At 46.1% G+C, this 24,006-nt stretch overlaps 3 protein-coding genes across 3 annotated transcripts; 1 reads left to right on the forward strand and 2 right to left on the reverse strand.

Moving 5' to 3' along the window:
• Window positions 1-260: 260 nt before the first annotated feature.
• LOC135815651 (protein phosphatase 1 regulatory subunit 7-like) lies at window positions 261-13,151 on the reverse strand. Its single transcript, XM_065328974.1, has 10 exons — window positions 12,811-13,151; window positions 11,181-11,224; window positions 10,163-10,228; window positions 9,278-9,417; window positions 8,774-8,933; window positions 4,203-4,277; window positions 3,302-3,343; window positions 2,549-2,653; window positions 1,841-1,927; window positions 261-1,152 (listed from the first exon to the last, which is right to left on the reverse strand). Exons 1-10 carry the CDS (start codon window positions 12,890-12,892, stop codon window positions 982-984), a joined length of 972 nt encoding a protein of 323 aa, XP_065185046.1. The 5' UTR covers window positions 12,893-13,151; the 3' UTR covers window positions 261-981.
• Window positions 13,152-13,351: 200 nt separating this feature from the next.
• On the forward strand, window positions 13,352-16,127 carry LOC135815643 (X-ray repair cross-complementing protein 5-like). The gene has a single exon (XM_065328965.1). The coding sequence runs from the start codon at window positions 13,513-13,515 to the stop codon at window positions 15,685-15,687; it is 2,175 nt and encodes a 724-aa protein (XP_065185037.1). The 5' UTR covers window positions 13,352-13,512; the 3' UTR covers window positions 15,688-16,127.
• Window positions 16,128-22,642: 6,515 nt separating this feature from the next.
• LOC135815653 (uncharacterized) lies at window positions 22,643-23,089 on the reverse strand. Its single transcript, XM_065328977.1, has one exon. The coding sequence runs from the start codon at window positions 23,072-23,074 to the stop codon at window positions 22,697-22,699; it is 378 nt and encodes a 125-aa protein (XP_065185049.1). The 5' UTR covers window positions 23,075-23,089; the 3' UTR covers window positions 22,643-22,696.
• Window positions 23,090-24,006: the final 917 nt, after the last annotated feature.

Here is a 24,006-nt window from a genome sequence, read left to right on the forward strand (position 1 = left end):
GGATTTCCTGTACATGTGCTAAATGAATGCCAAAAAACCCTACACCAGAATGACTGGCTACTACTGTACAATATAATTATACACAGAAGCCTTGCTTGGTAGTTTAACATGTTTTTCGATTTTGACAGCATGTTACAAGGCAAGGACGCGTAGTGCTCCTGACTGCAACCATAACCCGGCTGGCAGAGTCCCGGTCTTGCGACCATTTGAACCGTATTGGGAAAACCCAGGTTCGGACCCTCGTTACTCCTAGGGGTTGGTAGGATTTAGAAAATTTCTTTTTTTGTTGTAGAAGTCGTCGTGTACACTAGTAATCACTGTACTGTACACTGTGCTATGAATGAGCACATGCAAAGCTAATGCAATGTGCTATTATATCAGGCAACACGCTAAAGTACTTCAAAAAAAAAAAGTAATACATGAGCACAATGGCGTTTTATTTACTTGAAGTATTTTAAAAAAAAGGCAAAACTCGTAAATCAATTAGAAAATAATTTGACAGATAAAGAGACGCTAGGGCACAGTAGTTTAACCTAGAGGTTGAATGGGTAGAGCTGCGATTCGTACAGAGCATGTCTGCGAAGGTCAGCGCAACCGAGACCCGAAAGGGCGACTAGTATGTCTTCTTTGCACGCAGCCAGGTCATTCTGCACTCATATCTGGGACATTGCTTGAATTTCAATAGAAAGGAAAGGATGATGAAGCAGGACCCTACATCCAGTACAGGTATCCAGCGGGTGTCAAAAGAGCAGTGTTTAAACCGCCTGGTAGCCATTACCTTTGGCATTAGAACTGTGCTGGCTGGCAATGGGCGGTGGCCGTGAGGAGAAAGCCATGCAGCAATGTGTTACGAAGATCAGCCAATAAGCAAAGAGCCAGTCATCTCAGCAAAGGATTCCTTCATTCCTAGAATCCGCTACTTGCTTGGGTGAAGATGATGGCTGAGAACAAAACCCATCGCACGGCAACAGTATTCCTCGCTTAGCACATAGTAGCATCAATCTGAGTCAGCGATGGAAGAGTCAGCTTCAGCTTGCGTCTGTACGCAGGGTCCTTGGCGATCGGGTTAGCCTCCAAGTAGACCGTCTGTATGTTCGTGGCATTCGTCAAACACTGCACATCCTCCCAGGATGAGATCTGGTTGTTATTGAACTACACACGTGCAAGAAGAAGGAGATAAAATAACCACACGGCGAGTATGTCAAAGTACATTGTAGACCCGAAGCGACTGACAAAATGGCACTGAGTACTGTTGACAAATCCCTACCACTCAACTTGAGAAGAAGTGCAATGCCAAGAACATGCCGATAAGTGATCTGCTTCCCTTGAGCAGGCATCATCGAAGTAGCAACCCAAACACCACAGAGGTAACAACCCAAACATCAGGGGTAACAGCCTTGGCTTTGACAAGCAATCTGACCAGCTATACACTGAGCTGTGTTGCTTCACATGATAAGTCCAACGCGGGCTTGTGCCGGACAAAGCAGGATGTTGGGAAAGCCTGCTACCTGCCTACTTTCGTTGAAAGAAACACATGCATTTCTTTAGGAGCTACACTGGCGCCATTGATCCAGGAGAGTGGTGGTGTTCCTACGCATGCGAACAGCCCAGTCTAACTGCGTAGAATGTGAACCGTGAATTATTTTCAATTTCAATTTTTCTGCCTGCACAACATGCATTTTGAAAGCACACGCACACACACACACACACACACACACACACACACACACACACACACACACACACACACACACACACACACACACACACATATGTACATACACTCTCTGAAGCATGCACATTTTAAAACCAGATGACCCCCAAGTACTATCCTGCTTACCCAGAACTCCTCCAGTGCTGTCAGATGCGAGACGTTCTCAATCTTCTTGACTCGGTTGTTGCCCAAGTCGAGAGTGGTCAACTTCAGCTGCACATACCAGAGCACAATAACAGAAGCCAAAGCACAGGTCAATACCACATTAGAACGGTAATTCATTCTAGAGAAACTCTGGAGAGAAGCGGTGACATGATACAACTATAGCAGGGAGTAGTAAAATTACTACTCTGGCTATTATGCAACATACAAACAACAGAGAAAACCAGGAGAATGTATTTGAAGACGGCACACGCAGCGCTCTATGCAGTCTGTAAAATGGCGGTCGGCAGACGCCAAACACATCACACGCTCTACTATATCTACATGCACACAGGTCTGTGACGCCTCGCACGTCCATACTGTCTCCTTTCAACATTATCATTATTCATCAGTTTACGCCTGGCGCGGGTGGTGATGTTCAGCGTGTGCTCTCAACCGCCACTCTTAACTTGTTACACAGTAGGCTGTTTCATCACATGACAATACCATTAGCACATGTATCTGAAAGAGTACTGCCGAGGTGCAAGCAGCACAATACTTCTGAAGTAGCAGTAATGTACAATTACAATGCAGACTCCTGTTAGTTTCCCACTGATCTGGATGCCCCTACAGGACAGGCTGGTAAGAAATACATTTGTGACCAACGAACGGAATATAGAATAGGTGACATACGTTGTTTTCCAAGCCTTCCACCTTCTCGATGCCATTGTGGCTGAGGTAGAGGCTGTCCAGGTTCACGAGGCACTCCAAACCCTCGATCTTGGTCAGACGATTGCTCTGTGAACACCAAGGCACACGAATGGGCACGCACCAAAGGAAGCACGATTTCTCTTCAACGTTCCAAACGTCAAAATGGGGCCAAAAGATATAGGAGAAACGGGCAGCTTACAACACGCGCAAACAACAAACAAAGAGGAAAGCACTTGCAAGAGAAGAAGAAAATGCGATACAGTAGAGTGAATGCACTCTACCTATGCCCAGGCTGTAAACAAGTAATGCACTCTACCTATGCCCAGGCTGTAAACAAGTAAACACACAAGGTCAGAGTTTGTGTGGAATCTGCAGCCTTGTGTTGGATACGACAAGCTAAAGACCTACTAAACACCCAGGTAACGCCACCGAATCCTGCAAGGAAATCACACGGCACCTACTCACAAGTTCACGGGGGCTAAATTCTACCTCTGTTGAGGTCGATTGCCATGCTCATTTATATCATGTTCATCTTTCTGCTTTTCTTGTCATTCTTGCTTCTTGTGTTTGTTTGTTTTCCTCTAGTTTTCCTCTTAAACTAATGTATTGGGGAAAAAAATTCTATCTCACTCTCACGTGCACATGTACATGTGCTCTGTACTTGTAGCACACGGCACAGCTAGCTGGCAATTGAACAGTCAACACGGCATACCAGTAGTACACTCATTCACTCACCTGTATACTGAGTAGTGTTAGATTCACAAGCGGGTACAGGTTCTACACAGGACACACACACAGACACACACAGACACACACACACACACACACACACACACACACACACACACACACACACACACACACACACACACACACAGTCAGTCACACGGCCGCAATCATAATCATGAGCAATCTGTGCAGCAAAGAGTCAAGTCAGACATTGTACTCACTTGAAAAGAAGCCCCTCTGGAATTTAACTATTTTAAAAAGCCCTTCTGGACCTTCAAAAAGCCGCCTGCCAAGACCGTTAGAAAAATAAACACTCTTCTTGAATAAAACCTCATTCACACGTATCGAAGCAGTTCAGTGGTAGTTGCCCATATGGCATCATGATTGGAATGCAAGAATGAAGGTAGAATAATGATACAGAATGCATATATCACATGAGAAATTAAAAAAATGAGGGACATGCAACTGTGGACACTGTGGAGCCAGTGCATTCTGCAAAGGTATGCTGAAATAACAAGCCCCTTTTCAATACAAGCCTCACCAAAGCCAGTATTGAAAAAAATAGAAGGCCGCGCTTCTAATGGCATGAGTATGGGCAGGTGTAGGCCTCAAACCCTTACACACGCACGCTCACACAAAGGCTTCTAAACACACACGTACACACACACATGCACACACAAGCACACACACACACACACACACACACACACACACACACACACACACACACACACATGCATGCACACACACACACACACACACACACACACACACACACACACACACACACACACACACACACACACACACACACACACACACACACACACACACACACACAGTAGCTGAGTTTTAAAAATACCCAACATGGCAAACTACATACACCTTGACCTCCACACCTGCGTACCTGCAAGCTCGTAATCTTGTTTCGCCCCACGTAGAGCTGTTCCAATTTCGGCAGCTCCTCCATTCCCTCGAGTTTCTGCAACGCAAAACCAAAGAGCAGTGTACACGTGGTGGCTGGTGGCTGGCTGGTCACAAAGTATTAACTGTGTGCATTGTGTGCAAGAAGTTTGTCAGGAACACGATGTGCCAAGTGATCATCTGTAGATTCTGTACGCACTGTTATGTTATGACATTATGTCGTACAACGTTAATAGCTCTACTGTGTGTGCACGCACATATCTTTTTGAGAGTCTTCTGTGTCGTTTACAGATTGAATCTTCTCAGTTTTTCTTCTTGGTGTATTCTAACTAGTAAACTACTTGTCTCTTGTCTACCGAACCTAACATGGCGCAGTGAACTACTAGTAACCTGAGTACAGAATATTTGACAGCCTGTAGTTGTCCGTGAATTCTGCAGCCTTCTATTTTCAAACGATCGATCGTGACGGTGTAGCATAGGTGTACTTGTAGTTGTAGAATTTGTAGAATTGTGATCGCGGACTCTGGAATTTGCCCTGTCAGCGCAGAAATTGCATCACTGCTCGCCTTGATGCAGCAGCAGCAGATGAAAGCCTCACCGCACTGGTTGAGAACGCAACGCGCAACAACCAGGTACAGCGAAGCACCTCGACCAATTCTCACAGTCAGAAACCAATTCCCGTCGAGCGACCAGTATTGCTCAGCACCGCAACCATGGCCGATTTCACGACATCATGGGAGGAAGCTTGGAATGACTATGCTATGTGTCAGAACCTCGTCAGCCAAAGTCGTGAGACTCGGGTATCAGCTCTTCGTCAAGCTTTTGATGCAGACATTCGGCGTTTGATGCGCGAGGATGTAATTGTCGCATCCCACAAAGCAGATGCTCCGGAGATAATCATAGCCGTGAAAGCATATATCCGACGGCAGCGGAATCCCATCCTTGATAGGATTGCATTCTATAACAGGAAGCAGCAGCGGAATGAGTCGTTTGACTCATTCTTCACAGCGATGAGGGAACTGTTTGCACAGTGCGATTTCCCCGACATGGAGCTGTGTAGTACATGTACACCCCAGTTGTGTAGCACTTGCCCCAGCGCCTCCGCAAGGTGATGGATGACATGATGCGGGACCGAATTCTTATTGAGGTGACACCTCCTACACAAACAAATGCGACATTCTTTTGTGTTACTCTGATGATCAACACTTTGTAGTGAAACCGGTCAGTAACAAAAAAGAATGTCGCATTTGTTTGTGTAGGAGGTGTCACCTCAATGAGAACCTCTAAACGCCAGCGTGAAGACACTGCTTTCGATAATGATGATGACGATGATGATGTCGCCCTAATCGACGCTCCAATCAACGCTAAGTCTTCTGCAGCTGCAACCGTCGACTCTGCCGATACTGCCGATCCCTCACCCGATACCTGCCCTGGCGCCCGTCCTCTACCCGATGGTGAGCTAGAGAGGTACGTTACCTGGTGCGTTAATCGTGTATTTACCAGTAGGAAGGTTATATCAGAGCAGTCGGCAAAGAAAGAGAAGTTGCAAAGTCAAATATCGATGGAAACTCTTTTCAGGATCATATCGTTAAGAAGTTTTCCAAGTTATCAGATAAGGCCAGTTTGATTGAGTGCACAGAATATGTGAGTAAGCAAATAGCCGCCTGCACTACCAAGTTGAGTAAAGCGGAAGCTACACTAACTGAAGCTCACACTGATTTCAACACTCTTGCAGAAAGACTTGCATCTGAGAAAGCAACCAGCGTTTTTGCCAGTCAACACATTTACCGTTTCGAATATCTTTCTGGGCTAAGACAAGCTTGCATCATCGCTAAACAATGTCGGACTGATTTAAACTCAGCCAGAAAAGACAAGCCAAAAGAAAAGATGGATGTACAAGCACTGCCTCCAACCTCAGAAGAGATTGGCGCTCTTATTAAAAAAGAAGTCACCAGGCAAGTCACTTCCCAGCAGCAGCAGCGACAGCAACCGAAAAAACACATGCCATAAGCTCCTGGCAGCTCCGTCCCTCACTCTGGAAACCGCGGCCAAGATTCGCAGGGCTGAGGAAGTCGCACAGCAGACCGGAGACGGCATGGTACCTGCATCCGTAAATGCCGTGAAAAGGTCCTCGTACCAACGCAGCAAATCCGCTTTGACTAGTAAGCCAAGATCTGCTCCAGCTGACAAGCCGGCGAAGTGCCCGCAGTGCGGACGATCTCAGCATAACAAGTCAATGTGTCCTGCCAAGGGCAAAGAGTGTCGTAAATGCAAGGGCATGAACCACTTCGCGACAATGTGCCGCAAGAACAGCGCATGCCTCTCATGAGAGTATAATTATTATTACGTCACTCTGTTATTCTGTGTCTGGTTGACACCCATGGAATTTTATCTTCGAAGGGGCGTGTTTCGTTACGATGTAATGCCGTACAACTTTAGCTCTAATGTGTATGCACGCACGTATCTTTTTGAGAGTCTTCCCTGTCGTTTACAGATTGAATCTTCTCTCGTTTTTTATATTAGTATATTCTAACCAATAAACTACTTGTCTCTTGTCTATCAATAAAACTGTGAACGGCACCATTCGGCTGTTTTGTCGCGAATGCGATCGGATTTATTCGTAGTCACGAGCACAATGCATGTATATAACCAAGAATTCACAGCTACATATACAGGTATCCTTGTTCAGTGCATGATTTGTACGTTCAATCACTCGCATCCCTTTGTGACACCTCTTTTTCACCTTGCACTTCGTTGCATTTCTAAGGTTCAATTCTGGGCACCCTTTTCTCACCTTGCAATTCGTTGCATTTCTAATGTTTCCGTTCCGGGCACCCTTTGAACCCATGCACTTTGGTTTGCACACGCACTGACATCCAACACGGACTGTGTGTACGACTATCGGCATCTTCGATGGCCTTCACTATCCATTTTCATGCTCACGGTTGGACTCGTTGCACCGTGCGTATCTTTATGTGTCACCTTTTCAGCTACATGCACGTGGAGCTGTTTTAGTTCCACAACTTGGTGCTCTTCTTGCTTCTCTTTGATTCTTCGCTACTCCCTGGGAGCTTATTTCGATGCGTTTGTACTAGTATCTTTATCGCTTGTGTATTTCTGCTGACGCTGTACGCAAGACACTTTCACGGCACACTACAGCTACAGGCATGCACTCCGACTCACCTATATTATCGCTCTCCCCTTGTAAATATTCTTCAGTCTTGATTCACAAGAAAATAGGGCACTAAGGAAAATATGGTCTCCTTCGAGTGGTTTATGTAAAGGGTATGTCCATGGTTCGCTACATGTTTCTAAATACATACAACTCTCCTCCTGCATGCGCTCTAAAGCCGACCATTGCTACCATTACCATTGCCATTGCCATGTCAATTACAATATCCAGTATCACCTTCTTTGATAGGCGAAACAGCTGTCAGAAGGAAATGTTTTACCCGTGACCCCTTTGTTGTTTGAGATTATTGGTGTGAGTAATGGCTACAGAGGGTAGCAACGGTCGGCTTTAGAGCGCATGGAGGAGGAGAGTTTTATGTATGTCTCTTGTCTAGAGAACCTAACATGCACCATTCCTCACACTATTGAGGCATTGCAATGATATACATGTTACTAAATTTTCAAGTCGATATCCCTTTTAACCCTTTATTGGCCGATTAAAATATAAACAAGCCCACGCAATCGCCAAACCTGTAACTAAATTGGACGTAACTTTAGTTTGCACTGGACAAATTCCACGATCTTGGGCATCCTGGAAAGGCCTTGACGAGAGGAGCGCAATGAGCCTACACTCGACTCCATGGGATGCACTGGCCCAGCGCTGCAAGCCAGGGAAGGCCCACCAGCGCTGGGCTCACGCTCGAGATCTATCTCTATCCACCATTTCACTCCTGTTGCTCGTATCAAACTCAAAATTTTCGTAGACACTCCCGGGAACCTGCTTTTGAAGTTGAATCGGTGTAGCCTTGTCAACAGGTGACGCAAGCAGGGAAAATCCCGGCTGTTGACCCACGCATCGCACTCTGAGCACAAATGTCCCGGGACCAATATTACGAGTGCTATAACTTACGAACCGCTCTTTGTATCGCTTTGAAAATTGTTTGAGGCGACAGCTGAGAGTTTTCTCTTCGACCTACATATTTCGATCTCTCCGAAAGACCGAGATTTGACCAAGTTACGATAATTTCAAAATGCCTACCCCATCGAACATCGGTGTTCGATCAATGTATGGGCCAGCCAATAAAGAGTTAAAAGTTATTGCAATGCAGGCTGTATGTACACTAGAGATAGCTCCCCCCCCCTGCGCCTGAGATGTAGAGAAAGGAGAGCTAACGCAATTAAAAGTCGCTGCAATACAGGCTGGATGCACAATAGAGACAGGCTGCAGAGAGCAGAACTGCCCCCTCCCCCCCCCCCCCCCACACACACACACACCTTGGATATACAGAAAGGAGAGCTAACACAATTCAACTTCAATCTACATGTAGAGGACCTGATAGCAGAATGGTTCTGATTCACGACTGACGAATGCATAGAACTCACCCGTAAGCGATTCGATCCCAACTCCAGTACTGTCAGCTCCGGCACACTACCCAATTCATTGATCTTAGAGATCCTGTTGCTGGCGATGAAAAGCCGCTTCAGCTTGTGCAGACGAAGGTTTTCCAACGTGCGGACGCGGTTGAAGGATAGGTCCAAAATCCTAAAGCAAGCACAATGTCAAAGCAGTCAATCAGCTACCCTGTTACTGTCACGGGATGTTATTTTGTAAAGAAAGACACTGACCATGTTCTTGAAACATGATACGGGAAAGCTCAGGCAACCGGTCAACGTGCTACAGTATGGAGAAACTAAAACAATCCGCTTGCTTCAGGCACATGTAGGCATGTGTGAAACAAGGAGGAAAGGTAAAGGCTAAAGACAATATCTTGCTCTCAGCCAACGAGCTCGGTGGCTCTCCTGACGAGAGGACACAAAGAAAACTACCATGCAATGTTACAATTATGCGAAGAAAGGTTGAGAAGGAAATTACATATCCACACTTACTCAAGATTGGTGAATGACTCGACGGCAGCTTCAATCGCCTCCACGCGGTTATCATACAGGTCGACTTCCTTCAGCGACTCGGCACTTTGCGTCAGGTTGTCGCCGATGCAGGATATGCGATTCCGCCGAGCACCAACCACCTGGCAGAGCACATTCACATGCAAGTGTACACAGCAACACAGCAACAACAAAATGTACAGGTACTGAGAAGTTTGCCTTTATTTGATAACAAGCCGGGCGAAACTTGGTGGTGCGCGGGATGAAGAGCTCGAAGAGTGCAAGCAAAGAAAGCAATGGCGATAAATCCGGTCCAATAAATAGGAAAATCCAATTAGAAAATGTACAAGTACTAGAAGAGGTACTACTTTACATGGACGGCATGCTGCTGGTGGTGAGGAGACACTAAGTCTACTGTGATCTTCAACTTTTCGTCCAGACGTCCATAGGACAAACTCAGCCGAAGAGTTGCAGAAGGCCGAAAGAGCTGACAGTCAGACTGGAGCCAGCATTTCTAGGGTAACAGATTATATTCACCAGTTGAGGGAATGGAAAAGGGAAACGTCTGAGGAAACAAATTGACTGTCACCACCAGGAATCGCACCAGGGACCTTCGCTTGAGGCCAGCGATGCTCTAAAAACTGAGCTATGGTGTAGCTGTCATCCCAGCAGAGACCGTTCAACATTTTCATTATTATTAGTGAAAGTACGGATAACCCAAAGGCAATGGTGCCTAAATCAAGGGGTGGCTCCAGACCAAACACAGAGCAAAGAGCTCAGCAAGCAGAAAACATCAGAAAGCAAACAAACAAAAACATTTCAAAAACAGATTATACACAGGAGAAATCAAAGCGGGGATCTTAGAAAACGCCAGCAGTGCTTACTCACCTCTAGTTTCCCGAGTGGTTGCAGCACTGATAAATCTGTGAGTCCACAGTGTGTAAAATCAACCTCCTACAGAACACAACAGCCATGTACCAAAACCCACTTGTCCACTGTGAATGACTGACTTTATATTTCACCAAATTTTCCGGCTCGACCCATCATGAGGATTTTAAAAACTGAAGTGAATGACAACAAAGGTCCAATACATATGGAACTACATTTGTACGTATTGTACATGTATGGAAATGAAAACCAAATGCTATGAAGACTAACAACTGGGCGTGAATACGTGAGGGTAGGTGTTACTCTGCAGGAAGTAAGTAAGTATCGGCGATGTATCGGTAAGGTGCGTGTGTGTGTGTATGTGTGTGTGTGTGTGTGTGCCACCCACACTAGTAGCAAGTATTACCTTCACTGGGGGCAGGGGTAACTGCAGTTGGATCCCAGGACGGATACCCTGATGCCGTCAATCCTTTTTCTGCACCTTGTCCTCACCCACTTACTGAGGTGTGGTGAGCCCATAAGTGGGATCATTTTCAGGTCCACCCAGAGTTTTGGGATTTCAGGGGGTGTCGGCCGTTGGGCGGTTCAATAGCCAGTTGAGTCATCTTTCCAAGATTCCTTTTGAGTCTCTCTCCCCTCTCCCGGGGAGACCCACGTGACCAGTTTTGGCAGTGAGCAACAAGTACAAGTGTGTGTGTGTGTGTGTGTGTGTGTGTGTGTGTGTGTGTGTGTGTGTGTGTGTGTGTGTGTGTGTGTGTGTGTGTGCGTGTGTGTGTGTGTGGTGCACAAGTTGCTATGTCTAACATAGCTGTTCGCTATCATCGCTTCCGCGATGGGCATGTCTGAGGTCTGAGGTCTGGTGTTCGGATGCGGTCCGGATAAAAGAGGGCTAAAGGACAAATGTAGAAGTCCCTGCATACATACACATACTGAGTACTGCTTCGTATGCAGTCTTCAAGACTCCAAGTCCTACTCTTAGTACAGTACATGTATTTGCTGAAGCACCAATGGAACTTACAGTGTCATCTGCATTCAACTCAACGACAATGCCGGATGCAGGAGCTAATGTATCGCACACATGCAAGCGAACCAACATGCCCATGCGTGTATACACACACACGCACATAAAACAAACACATGGCAAAGAGATCATTCTCCCACCACAGCATGGACATGACAAGACGAAATATCAAGATCAATATAGTATACTGGAAAATGCACTGTTCCAGATTCAACAGAAAAGAAGCCATACTCGAAATGGTCCAGTCATTGTGCCATTCTGCACCCTCCAGAATATCGTACGTAGACTGTCACAGGGTACGGCTCTGGGGTGATCTTGTACAGGTGAAATCCTGATAATACGAACCTCAAAATGCCAGGAAAAAACTTCTAATTTAATATCCGGACATTCTAATTATCCAAACATGAACCCACAACTCAATATGTATGTCAAAATGCTCTTATGGTCACGCAGAGTTGCGCTATGGACCTTAGACACAAATTTTGCGGACACTGAACTGACCGGCACAGCCTGCTCATGCAAACTGAACTGACCAGTACAGTGTACAGTGAACTTCGAATTACACTTTGCTAACTTCGAATTATCAGCACAAATCCCACACATTTTCTGTGTGAGTGGAATCTGTGGGACTTCTAATTAATCGGACATGTCCAGTTCGAGGTTCGAATTACCAGAAATATTTACGTGGGAATTGTTAAGCCATAGTCGAATTATCAGGATTCCACCTGTATTAGTGAAAGTACACTTAGGCTGTAATTGTTTCGTCGGATCTGAATCCAGATCCAGATCCGAGATCTGCTGGATCCCTCAGAATCAACCGATCACATTTGGAACACACTCCTACTGGTATACCGTGACCATGGTGAGGTAGAAAAACCACTCTTGAAAAGCTACTCCAGATCCGTACTCGTTGTACTCATCTGCATGGTACAACGCTTTTCCACGTGTATGCGCACTAAATGCGTATAACAATGATTGTTACCCGCCAAACACGTACAAATATCATGCTTGGCAAAAAAGTGGATCCGTTGGATCCAGTCAACTTTGCTCCCGGGGCAAGGTTGCTGGATCCAAATCCGAGGGATCTGGATCGGGATTTGACCAATCGATAGCTGCAGATCCAGTGGATCTGGATCTGGATCCGACCAAACAATCACAGCCTTATATCTTTTATCCAGACCTCGAAGTTACGGGCACCTCGGTCTACCGGGCGCCGCGTACCCTGTGGGTGAGTTCTAGTGAAAATATTACTACTCTTTTGCAAATTATGAGGAAAGAGTGACGTCATATGCCAGATCTCTGGCACTTCCCTATCAAAACGAGCGTCATTCAGAGTAACAGATGCATGTATTTCCAAGTTACAGTATGAGCATTGCTGGCCCGGTCCTGGATTGCCCGGATAAGAGAGATACGTGTGTATGTCTATTTATTGAAGTATCGAGTTTTATGAAGTGGTAAGTCTTCAGACCACATGGCTTGTAAAACGTACACGCAAAACTATTCCCATCAAGCTGATCATCATAATGCTCAAAATATACGTATGTTGGTTGGCTGAGCTGCTAATTCATTTGGGCTGAGAAATGTGAAAGAGCGTACATCAGCAAAACATATTCGCACGCTGGCTTACCTTCATCAAGAACCTCCTCGTCACTTTGAAATGGAGACTCATTCTCCACGTTCTCTGAGGCAGCTGGATCATTTGATGCCATTTTCAAGACAATGTTTGTATCACTGAATACCAGCTAGGAGGTCGAGTAGCTGTGTGACTTTTATTTAGCCAGGCAACGTTTTACTTTAGTGTTTCGCGAAGACTGGTGAGGTGGGCACAAGCAAGAGCCGCGGATTTTCAACTCAATGGTATTGCCTTCCACATTCGCTTGAACTAACTTACTTACTTCGCAGAGCGGTTCTTGTGGCTTGAGAAAGCCAAACGTCAGCATTTACATTCGTATCCCACTACAACTATTTCGTAATTTTCTGAATGGTCCAAAACTCCAAACTCGTTCACGATCACGTGTACACTGTGCCATCGATGACGTAGTTCCTGTGACTCACCGAGGGATCACGTGAATTTTCTGTGACGCCAACGGGGAAACACAAAAACATTTTCATTTCTCGCGGGAAACCAACATGTTGGTTCAAGCTCAAACATGTACATGTGGTGTTCATCTCTCAACAAAACGTTGTTGGAGCAGGCAGTTTTCTGAATCAAGTAGTAAAGCAGCAGCCTTTTACTGATGCCATAGTTGGTTTGTCTGCTGTGCTTCGTTCTGAAGGCAGTATTCTAGAGAGTTTTCCGCTTTAATACAGTGATCACCACTGGATCGTGATGGCTGCAACCAAAGATGCTATTGTCGTCTGCTTGGACGTCGGGCCAGGCATGTGCCAACCAACAGAGTCTGGGACTGATCTAGATTTGGCTGTAAAAGTGCTGAACATGGTGGTGCAGCAGAGACTGTTCTCACAGTCCAAGGATGAAATAGGCCTGGTGCTTGTTGGCACGAACGACACGGACAACGCCCTGGCGAACGATGGTGCTGGCTACGAGCACGTGAGCACAGTTCGCAGCCTGGGGCAGTGCGATTGGAAGTTTCTGCAGTATCTGGAGGACAAAATCGTGCCTGGTGATGATGGTGGCGATTTGGTGGACGGCCTAGTGGTGGCGCTCGACCTTCTGGCCAGGGAGACGCAGGGCAGGAAGTGTAATCGCCGGATTCTGATGATCACGAATGCTGGCAGTCCGTGCAGTGAGGATCAGCTGGATGCAATCGTTCAGGGATTTGGTCAATTAGACTGCCAGCTGCAGATAGTAGGACCTGATCTAGATCAAGACGACGATGACGGCGATGATCAGCCACCTGTGCATCGTGGAAAGAAGACTCCCATGCAAGTAGCGGGAGAAGCCGTTCTAACACGTGTTCTGCAGCAGGCAAGCGGCGAGTCTGTCTCGTTTCAGAACGCCATCGAGGTGCTTAGTTTCTTCAAAAAACGGCAAACAAAGCAGACGTCCACTTTCCGTGGGTGCATTGAGATCGGTTCCGATACGAAGATCAATGTGTGGTCGTACCTGCGCGTGAAGTCCGTCAAGCCGTCAAGCTTCAAACGCATGTCTGCCGTCAGTCAAGCAGCTGCTCAGCCTGGTGCCATGAAGGTAATGATGGACAGATCATATCATCTAAATGACGAGGACGAGACAGAGGTGGAGAAGGCAGATCTGGCGAAAGGCTATCGGTTTGGTAAAACCATCGTGCCCATGTTGAAGATTGACGAACAAGCCATGAAGTTCACAACGACGAAGAGCATGAAAGTGCTCGGTTTCACAGCGGCACAGAATGTGAAGATACAGAACCGTCTGGGTGATAGCGTCACAGTGGTCGTGCCTGCACCCGGTGACCAGCACGCTGCTATAGCTTTCTCCGCTCTGGTACACGCACTGGCTGAGACCGACAAGATGGCAGTGGTACGGTATGTGGCACGTGCCAACTCGGCACCCAAGATCGGTGTGTGCTTCGCTCACATTCGGCCACTGTACGAGTGCCTGATCTTCACGGCTATGCCGTTCATGGAGGACATACGCCAGTACACGTTTGCGTCGCTGACCGGCAAGCAGGTTACTACCGAGCAGAGCGACATCATGGACAGTCTGATCAGCAACATGGATCTGTGCAATCAAGTGGACGAAGATGGCGACACGTACGAGGTACTGCAATCCAAGCACATGCTCAACCCAGTCCTTCAACATATCTTCCAGTGTGTACAGAGACGGGCGCTGGCGACCGACGAACCTCTACCGGAGCTGGATGCTGTGCTAAGAGCGTACCTCGACCAGCCACAACAAGTGGCAACGGATTGCACGGCCGAACTGAAACGCATCAGCGAGATTTTCAAGCTGGAAGTCGTGGAGAAGAAGCGAAAGCATGCAGATGATGGCAGAAGTGCCTGGCAGCAGAGTGACCTGGCATTGGATGCCGATGCACCCGCTGCGAAGCGTACTAATACAAGCGCAGATGGTAACAATGTTTCCCTTGGCATTACAATGGAGGAGCTGACTGCCGACGGAGTGACTGAAGTTGGCACCGTCGAGCCAGTCAAGAATTTCCGCGCCATGCTGAATCGACGTGACGTCGATCTGTCGACAAAAGCATTCGATCAGATGTCTGCGATGGTGCTCAAGCTGGTGCGTGATTCGATTTCTGACCAGTTCTTTGCCAAGGCGCTGGGTTGCCTACGGGAGCTGCGTGCAGCTTGCATCGAGCTCTCTGAAGTGGATGTCTTCAACAGCCACATCCGTACGGTGAAGCGTGACTTCTCCGTGGGAAGCAACTCTTTCTGGAATCTAGTAAGTAGCAATGGGGTGACACTCATCAGCAGTGATGAGGCAAGCAGCAGCAATGTGTCGCCAACGGAGGCCAAGAAGTTTATCGAGGCCGACCAGCCGGAGTCAGTGCATGCCACACCGGATGACGACGTGGACGCAGACGACTTTGCCGACATGCTGGATTAAACGACTGAGCGTGTATTGCTTATACTGTGCCTCAGGATTATGCCGGTGTTCAGACCTCCTGTATATACATTATGATATACCGTGCAGTCATGTAGTGTGGTCCTCGTTCTGTGCTCCCGCCCTCCTGTCTCACTCTTCAACAAAAGTGCAGTGAGTCACGATGTCTGCAAAGTGTTTTCTGCCGTTGAACTTCCTTTACTAAGCGATCAGAACTTCTTGAAAGCCCACGGATATGGCATCCTGCAACTTTGTTTTTTGCAAATGTTTTGAGTATCAGTACAAATACTTCGCAGTACACATATTCAGCTTATTCATAATTTCTCCCTAGCTAGATCATTGGTAGCTGGTCTATCCCATGAAATATTAAATTTTGTTAGCTAGCCTGCTAGCCCAATGCAAACACAGCTTGTTGATCAATCTACGCACACTGCTGAGCAATCTCTCTGTGACCATGGTGACTGTATTCTGTGTTGACTGATTACCAAGTCAATATAGAAATTAAAACTATAAAAGCCAAGTTCAAGACCGAGGTGAAGTTGAGGTCTTTCACGAGGCTTATATTATTACTTATTAGGTCCAATCTTGACCTAGTACAAAGTCAAGAAGTTAATATAAGAATCTCAGATTTATCACGACAAGCCGAAGCATGTTTTCAATCCCTAAAATGAGTCATAATTATAGGCATGCAGTCAGGCCCTAAGGAGTGAAATATGCAGGAATAGTTGACTGCTTAGCCCCAGACCTGCGAACACTGGGGTGCGGAAATGGTGCAGACTTGAGTGACGCAACTGGATTTCACTGAGCAGCACAGTAATCACTGGCTTTGATTGGTGAATGCCAGTAGCCTGATGCACCCACTGCAACAACAAAAAAGTGCAAGAAAAACCTTGTTCTGACTTCCGTGCATGTAAGAATGCTCTGCCCATTGCGAGCACTGTATGGACATAACCTCATAGGTACAATCAAGGTAAAATAAGTTCCTTAGCTTGTAACGTTATACTCTTGGTACAATCCTACTGTGTAGTACCAAGTGTACATAAAAAATAATAAAAAACCAAGTGTACATCAGTAACCCCGGCTTATGTGCTATGGTAGAACTGATGTGAAGTGAAAGAAAGAACAAATGCATTCAAGTCACCAGACCTCAATGTGTGCGGTACATGTGGAATTCTTGGCAAGCCGGGCTGTGAGAGCCAAATGATGTTCCAGAATGAAATCATTAATTTTTGTTTGGCCACAAAGCTTTAAAGCCACATACGTATAGTACTATATGAACAGTAAAAGTATGGTACAATATAATGTGTTCCTTTTTTCCTACCCTGACTGCGGCCTGAGGTCTGAACGGTAGATTCTACTTGCTTCTACAAGCTCTACCAAACGTCGATTGAGGTGCCGTATATCTGCACACGCATGACCATAATAATAATAAGAGCTTTTCTCCACAAAATATTGTACTTTTTTTTAATGTTTGAAGATGGGTGATATCCGGACGTTGCATCAAAATCAAAATTTAATGATATACAAGAATGGGTAGATCTGCGAAGGTGAACTCCCTTCTACAGTCTTTTTCTCCCAAATTGACCAAGTAGACAATACGAAGGCTATCTATATGTAGGACTCCATAGAATGCAGAAACTTCCAGCAATACCTCTGCGAATTTGCACCAGTATGTGCCATAGGTTGAACCAAGGAGCAGCACAACTTATTTTACCCCTTTCCCAATCTGTACTCTCTTCTACCATCATCCTTCAATGCGACGGACCCCATGATAGGCGGTCAGCCTTTGCCTTGGGTCATCCTGATAAATATGTAATATTACAATTTTTACTACTCCCTGGATAGAACACACTCCCATATGCAGCATGTAAGCGTAGATAACCACCGAAAGTGTGCACCTCCACTATCAGAACAAGCAGGACAGAACGTCATCTTTTTTATGCAATGCGCGGGGAAACATATTTCCAGATGCATCCGTACGTGACCAGTGGCAGTGGACGTCGACGAATCCCCATTCGATACTTTACGAACTACTGAGTAGTTCAAGGAAACACGTGTGATGTCACATTGTGATACTAGATGATACCCTGTATAGACATCGTAAATCACTCGGGCTAGGAGCATTGCATCATGAAAATAACGTCAACTTGAAAGTCTGTCGCGGACAACACTGTATGTGAAATACACTCAAGAGTTGCACAGCCTTGCCTTGGGGGTTACGTAATCTTGGTCATAGCTTGAACACAATCACATAAAGCGTGTTGCACCTTGCTACCATTGGTTGCCACTTTAATGACAAAGTAACCCAATGTCAATTTAGCACGCACGTCCTACAGTTGTCTATGACACAAACATGCACCTAGACCCTACACATGGCTCCCTAAATCAAACTAAAGATTAGAACAAGCTTGAGGCACTATAATTTCGAAGTTTCCACAAGTACATCTACTGCCTTCTCTTCAGGTGGATACATGAAGAAAAAACAAAACAAAACAAAAAACAGGACAATGACTGTTGACAGATGTATGTGAATTACGCAGCAGAGATGAGCGAAAAAGAAGCACATAAAAAGGAATAAAGTATTGATTCTCATGCGCATGCTTTAATAGGAGTAGAAACCTAACATATCCTATTGTCCTGAATGTGTGGTGGATGTAATCAGTGTGATACATTAGGCTAATAAAAGACAGATGGACCAAATTAATGATGTGTTCATGTCCTGTCAAACAGCCGGAGCAAGAGTGTGTTCTGTTTCTGCTTGCATAGGCTAGGTTAGGTTCTTGAGTGGATATTGACAGCTTCCACATTCAGCAGTTTAGCACTACAATAATAGATATAATAAAACAGGTCGCGTAATGAAGCAGCACAACGATAGATGTGCAAAGTCATGATGCACTACAATACAATTGATGAAAAACCCATCTGAATACGCAGCACAACACTCAGGATGCAACTAAAATGTGATAAACTAGAGCAATTCGCCTGAAGAGAAAGCAATACAAGTACTTGTGGAGACTTGGAGAGATGCTCTTTATAAAGAGCCTGAGGCTTATTCTAATCTTTAGTCTGATTAAACTTCGCCTTGGGGCTTTTCTCCAGGACTTGCATCTCTCTGGCTTACAGATTCTGCATACTGGTGATAGCAAGAGTGCATAACCAAGAGTGTGCAACTCGACGATCCCCCATCCCATGGCGGAATTTTTTATGACATCAGTCTTTGGCGGCTGTTTGGCTCGCTGATGCCATCATGCGTAGCCAGAGATCAACGTACAAAGGATGTGTACATCACAGCTACGGTAGGCGAAGCAGAACGACGGACGATAGATCGATGTGTCTTGAACCTGGTGAACTTTCACCGTATCTACAAAAATGCGCGGGAAAGCATACGCACTTGATCATACTTCAGCCAAAGAATGACGCAATAAAAAAATTCCGCCGTGGGTGAACCCATCGCAGCTCGAGATAGGAGTTGCACACTCTTGGAATAGTTTTCTTCATATACTCGCATACACCTAAGAAGGCACAGTTGCCTGTTTGCTCTTGACATTATTGGCTGGTAACTTTCAAAAGCACACAAACCAGGGTGCATAAAGCCGCATGCGCTTGGGAAAGCGAAATTCATTGTTTACATCGTATTGTATGCGTGACAAAGCTACAATCCAAGAGTACATGTACTCGTACAGTCTTGCATTACATCAGTATGACCAATCACATTAGTTCTGTTACCAATCTCGATACAACACAAATGACAAATTTCCGCTGCTCGAGACTCGTGTATGTACCGTAAAGTACCGCCAGAGCGCCCCACCTTGATTTTACAGCCAAGGGAAGAAAATTGTATGGCAGAATGCTACTAAGTTTGTACGATGTGAGAACCTTCGTGTACTAAGGTCACACTTGGTATGCTTTTATGTGGAGCTCGAAGGTAAACTGGGTACGGATTGACTGCACAATGTGCAATGTTTGTACAAGGTCCGTGTCGTATGACCTACAGACAGAAATCCACCTCCACAAGGCGGCCACGAAAGGACGAGATGGTGGGGCGCTCTGGCGGTACTTTACGGTACTAGTACGGTACAGTAGCACGAGAGCAACCCACCAATCCGTCCTTTCATGGTCGCGTTGTGGAGGTTGTATCCTGTCTATAGGTCATACAACACATACTTTGTACACACATTGCATGTCATGCAGTCAATCCGTTACTCAGTTAACCCGCGAGTGGGTGCGACCTCCACACAAGACCATGCTAAGTGTGACCGTAGTACACTAAGGTTCTCGAAACGGACACACTTACAGTCCATTTCAAAACTATAGACGCGTACCTAGGCAAAAACCGTTATGCCAGCATCTATACCACATAAAATCTGTGATCACTTTGTGCATAAATTTTTCCAAATTGGGCGTCTGTTACGAGTATCCAATCGTTAAAAAACTATAATTATGAGAGTAATTGTGGAGCGCGCCTGGGCAATATTCCGAAAACTATTCTCAAAAAGGTCCAGCCAAATTTGAAATATTTCAAAAACCCTACGGGTCTATAGTAGGGATATCAGCGAACGCACTGCGCAGCCCATCTGCGCAGGTCAGCCTGGCCCATCTACGCGCGGCCGACAAAAAAACTCATGAACCCTTTCATTTTTTTGCAAAATAAATCGTGCGAAGAAGATGCACGGAATGGCTGAAAACTAGGCTGAGGAAAAGTAGCATCCAGAGACTCTCAAACAAATTCAGGGCCCATCGCTTCTGACAATGGCAGCGAAGACATCAGGGAGCTGATTGCAGCAACTCTCTACCAAGCGCGACGCTGGTTACTCACCAGGGCAGGGCGCTTCCATCGCGCAAGAAATGGCCGCGAGCGAGAAATGCAAGTCCGATTTTGGAACGATCCAACCAGGGTAATCCCTTGAAAATTGGCCTGAACACCTCTCATACTGGTGTTTCACGATGTGCAAACTTTCAGAGAAATCGACCGGGGAGAACGTGGTGAGCTCGTGGGTCCTCCTGTATCGCGTATGATTTGATGGTCGCGGGGACAGAAAAACAGTAATTTTATGACTCCCAGCGGTGCAAACAGACCGCGGCCATGTTTTCTCTGTCGGCCGCGATCACGTTCAAAAAATCGATGACGCAATGCATGCGCAGAGGCCTGCGCAGTGCGTTCGCTGACATCCCTATCTATAGTTTTGAAATGGACTGTAGTTGCCCTCTGCCGTGCGATTGTCCTTTCCCGGGTTATAAAATTAAGGTGGGCCACTCTCGCCCAGGAGTGCATGGCACGGCTCTCAATGCAATGCAGTGTGAAAAGAACGGAAAAGGTGCCTTTGTTTTCTCTACGAAGTTGTTTAGTGCGTAGTGTGAAACCGGGCTTACTACACCATGTACTGTCCTGGCGAAAGAAATTCAACGCCATGAATAATACCGGGGCTACGCAGCCCATGGCACCACACACAACTCTGCGCACTTGAGCGCGGATCTACTTTATCCATGAGGTCGGATTTCTCTGGACAGAACTGTAGTGTACTACTTCACAGTAAAATATAGATGTTTTGCTACACGGAACTACGTACCAGTGAAGTTTGACACGGATTTTTCATACGCTGCGTCGGCTCTGCTCTGCGTAGCATGCTCGAACTTCCTACCACATGTACTCTGTCTGCTCAGTTTTCACACGAAGACCAGTCTGTGTGAAGCGCACTTCACATGGAAATCGGTATGAAAAAATCCGTATGAAACTTGATCCCGTACCGCGGCGAGGTTTCCATACATACTTTGGTACGTTTTACAGTGTGACAGAACCTCACTAATAGTAATATACCGTACTCGCGCGATTAGTGCCCCTGGACACTATTTTTTTCAATTTCCATCACAGATGGTGCACTATTTTTTTTCAATGTTGGTACATCTATGTCATCCCGCACAAAAACAAGCCAAAGAAAAGCAGAGCCTAAATTAATTTACTGTTAAACATCACGACTCAATAGAAAGGGCAACAAGAGCTGCGATTTTGACCGTTGAATTACCGGTTCAATGACATCAAGAGTACATAACCATGTACTGATGACATGAACAAGAACATTACAGAAAGAACACCAATCTTGCACACATAATAATACAGTCGTCCCTCTCTAATCCGGCACTTTATAATCCAGCACCCTCGATAAACCAGCACAATTTTCAGTAGCCAAAATGTCCTCTTCATGCACATTGCAGCAGTAAATCAGATTTGTTAATCCAGCACCCTCCCTAATCCAGCAGATTTTCGTGGCACAAATGGTGCCGGATTATAGAGGGACCACTGTACTTGGTTAGAAGCCTGGGGGGGGGGGGGGGGGGGGGGAAGCACTATTCAAGATTGGGTATATTTTTCACTGGCTCTTCGAGACTGTGGTAAAAAAGGAGAAGGACAACATGTTCCGAGTTACGACTCTAACTGTCCACCACCGTAACCAGATTTTGTACATTCAGTGAGTGCGACCAAATGGCACAAAACTGACAAGGAACACTGAGACATTCCGGGACCTGACACCTATAACAATTCTCCAAGGCGCAAACCAACCTTCCAACTTGGAAGGCTCAGGTTCGGAAAGGTCCAAGAGGGAAAGAAATGCGCACAGAAGAAGAGCACGAACTACTCCCCACGACAACAAAGAATGTCTCAGACACTATTCGAGATACTGGTATACCCGGTAGGGCACTATTCGAGAGAGGGTCTAATCGCGCGAGTACGGTAGTACATATATTGGTACGGTATATTATAATAATAGTACACCGTACCAGTAAATTGAATTCAAATAATTTCAATTTCTACTTTACGTACAATTCCAATCATGCAGGCCATCCACTGCAAACGCATACACACGTATCCACGGATCGTCATGCAACACGACTCTACACACTGATAGTGCACAATACCGTCATGATCCCCAGCATCATCATCCAAGCCAAGAGCAACACTGAGTTGGTTGAAAGAGATGATTTATTCCCAGAAATTATCAGGACTTTCAGCTAGAAGTTAGTCGAACAGACCGAATCCCATGTCCTCATCTGACTCATCCTCAGATTCCGGCTTCTTCTCCTCCTTTTTCTCTTCGGCGGCTGCTGGGGCAGCAGAGGCAGCTGGTGCGGCAGCGGGTGCTGCAGAGGCAGAGCCGATGTTGGAAACGAGATCACCGATGTTTCGGCCCTCCAAAGCCTTGGCGAACAGACCAGCCCAGAAAGGCTCGATTTCCACCTTGGCGGCTGAGATCAGAGAGGAGATTTTCTCTGCAGTTACTTCTACTCCATCGTCGTGGAGGATCAGGGCTGCGTAGACGCAAGCAAGCTCAGAGCTGGAGGCCATGTTGTCTGTTCGGGTGGAAAGGAAATAACAAGGGAGAACGACTGAGAACATCAGCGCCGAAGTGCCAGGCCAGGTCACACACGTACACTACAAAGCGTGGGGCCACGTGGATGCATGCGTGCGTGGAACCGCGACGGCCAACGGCGCGGGAATCCCCGCCGGACCTGTGCACGCGTGACATCGAGCGCGCTTCGCCGCGCGACGAACGGTTTACACAGCGAGCGAGTGACTTCGTTGTACATAATAAAAAATAAAGTCATTACATGTACTTGTAGCGTTGCTTATTTGCAGGGACATTCAGCTCAGGGTCGTTTCACTGTCTAGTCTTTCAGGCTCAGGTACTAAAAAGTAAAATACCATTTGCTCAAATAATAATTCAGTACAAAGTCATGTAGATCTACTACATGAAGGTCAACTTGATAAACCTAAACCAGTGAATGAAATAATAACTTGGCCGGATGAAAAACCAAGAAATCATAACAAACAAAACATACATGTACTAGTCAAAACAAACTGATAAGGGGCCGGTCACATTGAGGGAACAATCCTCAGAATAAACAGGGAATTTTTTCCGCTTTTCATCACGGCCACACTGGATACGCACAATGAAAATAATCTCACCCACACGAGCTACTTTTTTTGTCACCATTCGCTTCTGGCAGCCTTTCTGGGAATAAATCATCTCTTTCAACAAGTTGACAGAGTCTGTCAACTCCGCTCCTGGGCCAGAGCTGCATCAGCACAGGCTCGAGTATCGCTCCACATCAGAACGCAATAAAAAACAAGGAAACTCAAAAAAATCCGGTAGAAGCCGCGGATGATCATAATCTTCACCGGAAAAGCGGGGCCTCGAGCTGATTTTCATCGAGTGGATTAAATTCAAAGTCTCTCAAATCTCCCGCTCAGCGGCAACTATCCATGGTAACCACGGATTTTTTTTTCAAATTTTGCCTCAGTGTGACCGCGCGCGCCTCTTCAGCGGG

Source organism: Sycon ciliatum, chromosome 4 (genome assembly GCF_964019385.1).
Source record: "Sycon ciliatum chromosome 4, ocSycCili1.1, whole genome shotgun sequence".
NCBI classification, from domain to species: Eukaryota; Metazoa; Porifera; class Calcarea; order Leucosolenida; family Sycettidae; genus Sycon; species Sycon ciliatum.

What these genes read in the sequence shown, in the direction of transcription:
- LOC135815653 (XM_065328977.1), bottom strand. Translation starts at nt 23,074, where the DNA reads ATGTTCTCAGTCGTTCTCCCTTGTTATTTCCTTTCCACCCGAACAGAC.
- LOC135815643 (XM_065328965.1), top strand. Translation starts at nt 13,513, where the DNA reads ATGGCTGCAACCAAAGATGCTATTGTCGTCTGCTTGGACGTCGGGCCA.
- LOC135815651 (XM_065328974.1), bottom strand. Translation starts at nt 12,892, where the DNA reads ATGGCATCAAATGATCCAGCTGCCTCAGAGAACGTGGAGAATGAGTCT. An exon ending in CGAGGAGGTTCTTGATGAAG is followed by an intron (nt 11,225 to 12,810) that starts GTAAGCCAGCGT and finishes GCGATACATTAG; the next exon opens with CTCCTGCATCCGGCATTGTC. An exon ending in TAACACTACTCAGTATACAG is followed by an intron (nt 2,654 to 3,301) that starts GTGAGTGAATGA and finishes TGGTGTTCACAG; the next exon opens with AGCAATCGTCTGACCAAGAT.